General features: G+C 44.8%; 1 protein-coding gene across 1 annotated transcript; it reads right to left on the reverse strand.

The window, feature by feature from the left end:
- Window positions 1–936, reverse strand: LOC137156320 (olfactory receptor 51G2-like). The gene has a single exon (XM_067553042.1). The coding sequence runs from the start codon at window positions 934–936 to the stop codon at window positions 1–3; it is 936 nt and encodes a 311-aa protein (XP_067409143.1).
- Window positions 937–2,684: the final 1,748 nt, after the last annotated feature.

Consider the following 2,684-nt stretch of genomic DNA (forward strand, 5'->3'; position numbering starts at 1 on the left):
TCACTTGAAGAACACCCTGATTATCCTCACACGAATTTCACGTATTTTCACACTATACACGATTGGGTTCATCACGGGTGGGACCAGCATATAGACGTTGCCCAGGACAATTGGCAATATCGGAGAATAGTTCTTTATGAATCTGTATATCACAGCTAAGGCAATGTCTGGTGTGTAGAAGAGAAAGACGACACAGACGTGGGAGACACAGGTGTTCAGGGCTTTGAGGCGCTTCCCATGGCATGCAGTGCTCATCACTGATTTAAAGATCATCACATAGGATAGCACGATGAGCAGGAAGTCCAAACCCTTTGAAGAGACTATTAAAAATAAACCATAGATGATGTTGACTCTGAAATCCGAACAAGCCATCGTCATGACTTCCTGGTGCAGACAGTAGGAATTGGAGAGGATGCTTTTCTTACAGTATCGATGCTGTTTCAGGAGAATGGGGAGTGGCAACATTAGGGTTACCCCTCTTAGCAGACACACCAGTCCCATCTTAGCTATTCTCGGCAGGGTTAAGATGGAAGCATATCTAAGCGGGTTACAGATTGCCACAAAGCGGTCAAAGGCCATGGACAAGAGCACAGAGGATTCCATTAATGTAAGCAAGTGGATGAAGAACAGCTGGGCAAAACAGGCATCGTGGCTGATCTCCCTAGACTGAAACCAGTATATGCCCAGTGTTGTTGGTAGGGTGGATAACGATAAGCCAAGGTCTGTGACGGCCAACATGGAAAGGAAAATGTACATGGGGTCATGGAGGGTTGGATCTGTTTTTATAATGAACAGAAGGACTGAATTTCCTATAATCGAAATAACATACATTAAGCAGAAGGGGATGGAAATCCAGACATGGATGTCTTCCTGCCCAGGTATTCCGGTGAGAAGGAACACTGCAGGTTGGAATTTGGTATCATTGACAGCTGGCATGGTATACTGTGTGGGTCCCAGGAGTTTTGAACTTTACTTCCTGAAAGGAAAAGTAACAGGAGACTAGATAATATTGAAGGAGACATCATTCTGCTCTCAGTTCATGTCTACAGTCTTCCAGAAGGTAAAGGAAGATCAACAAAAACATACTCTTGGATTTACACATGATGATTACCTGTTCTGTTCATTCCCTCTGAAGCATCTGGCACTGGCCCTGTGGAAGACAGGATCCAGGGCTTCATGGGCCATTGGTGTGACCCTGTGTGGCAGTTCCTACATTCTCATGTACACCACCGATAGGGAATGCCAGATTGCATCAGACCTGTAGTGCATTTAGCCCCTTTTCCTGTGGCTAGGAATAGAAGTTTCCGAAGAAGATAGATGAAGCCGTACAATGGACAGCTGTGAAATAACCTGCTCCAAGGGGAAAATTCCTCCTGACACTTACTTATTTTATGGTGTAAATCAGGAAGGTTTATGACCCTCTCAAGCTATTTTAAAAAACCGGCACTACTGTAATTGGATTTTCTGGTTCCCCAGACCAACCTCGAGTCCCTCTTTGAATCCTACTAACCTCTTGGTCCCATTGATATCTTGTGGCCGTATGTTCCACAGTCTTCTTCAGCACTCTGTGATTTAATAATTGTGACCTTGCGAGCACATGGTGAATATGGTCATTGTATTTATCTGTCCTGCACTGATGCTATTTATAAATGTGTTTCATTGCCTCATTATATTTTTTTATTTTCTCTATTTCCAAAAGCCCAAATTACACCACTTTGTACTACCTCTTTGTTGTACACAGGACAAGGTTCTGAATTCAGAAATTTTGACTGCAAGGGCATCACTCCAGATTAACGTGTGTAAATTTGATGAGACTCGGGCACTATTAACTTTCACTTACCAAATACCCTCAGTGATATATTGTGCGCCAAAGAATCCCTCCAAAACAAGCTGAATGATTTGCCCAGCTGGTGTTGACTGGATCCAGACATGTCAACCATCCTAAAAGTGTCTCTTTATCCTCACAGGACCCGCATCCTCTCCTCATGCGAGGGGTCAGTAGATCTTTGGCAAGTTCCAGGCTAACACAGTGAGTTACTTCAGCTGGGTGGGTTAAGGATTGGAGCCCAAATGATGAATAGTGCAAACACCAGTATTACAGGTGCTGAGCAAGAACTGCTTAGTCTGCCCTCTGTCATGACAGCTTCAGTATAGGGAGGTAAATTGGGGATGGATGGAGAGAAACCTGTGCCTAATTAGAGAACCAGAGACAGCTGCCTGCCCTGTTAGCCTTGGAGCTGCATTAAGTGATGAGAGGAGGGAATCCAGAGGAGGGAGGCAGGAAGTGGAAGTAGAGTGATAGCGCCTCCCTCCTGGGTGCAGAGGGTAGAAGGCAAGCTTGGTATAGTGAAAAGGTGGTGGGAGCACAACCTGTAAATAAAACTGCACCAGTGGTTACTGAACTGAAGGTCTCCCTCTGACTTTGTGACTGCAGCAGAAGCAGAAGCAGGGCAGGCACTGCAACACCCTGCTACAACTGGTTTTGCACTAATATCCACTTGAGAGTACAAGTTCCTTCAGACATGCTCATGTAACCGGTGGTGGGTGTAAATTACATACAACCACTATCTGATCCCCTTGACTGCACATCATCTCTACTCTTTGCTGAAACACGGACCAGTGGTTCTCTTGTTTCATGACTTTTTGAAATGTCTCGCCCAATTGTATCAGAATTATTGTGTGCA

Source organism: Emydura macquarii, unplaced genomic scaffold (genome assembly GCF_026122565.2).
Source record: "Emydura macquarii macquarii isolate MOO-44397 ecotype Brisbane River unplaced genomic scaffold, CSIRO-AGI_Emac_v2 contig_1437, whole genome shotgun sequence".
Classification (NCBI taxonomy): Eukaryota; Metazoa; Chordata; order Testudines; family Chelidae; genus Emydura; species Emydura macquarii.

Bases quoted from the DNA above. Each gene is read 5' to 3' on its own strand.
- LOC137156320 (XM_067553042.1), bottom strand. From the start codon at position 936: ATGCCAGCTGTCAATGATACCAAATTCCAACCTGCAGTGTTCCTTCTC.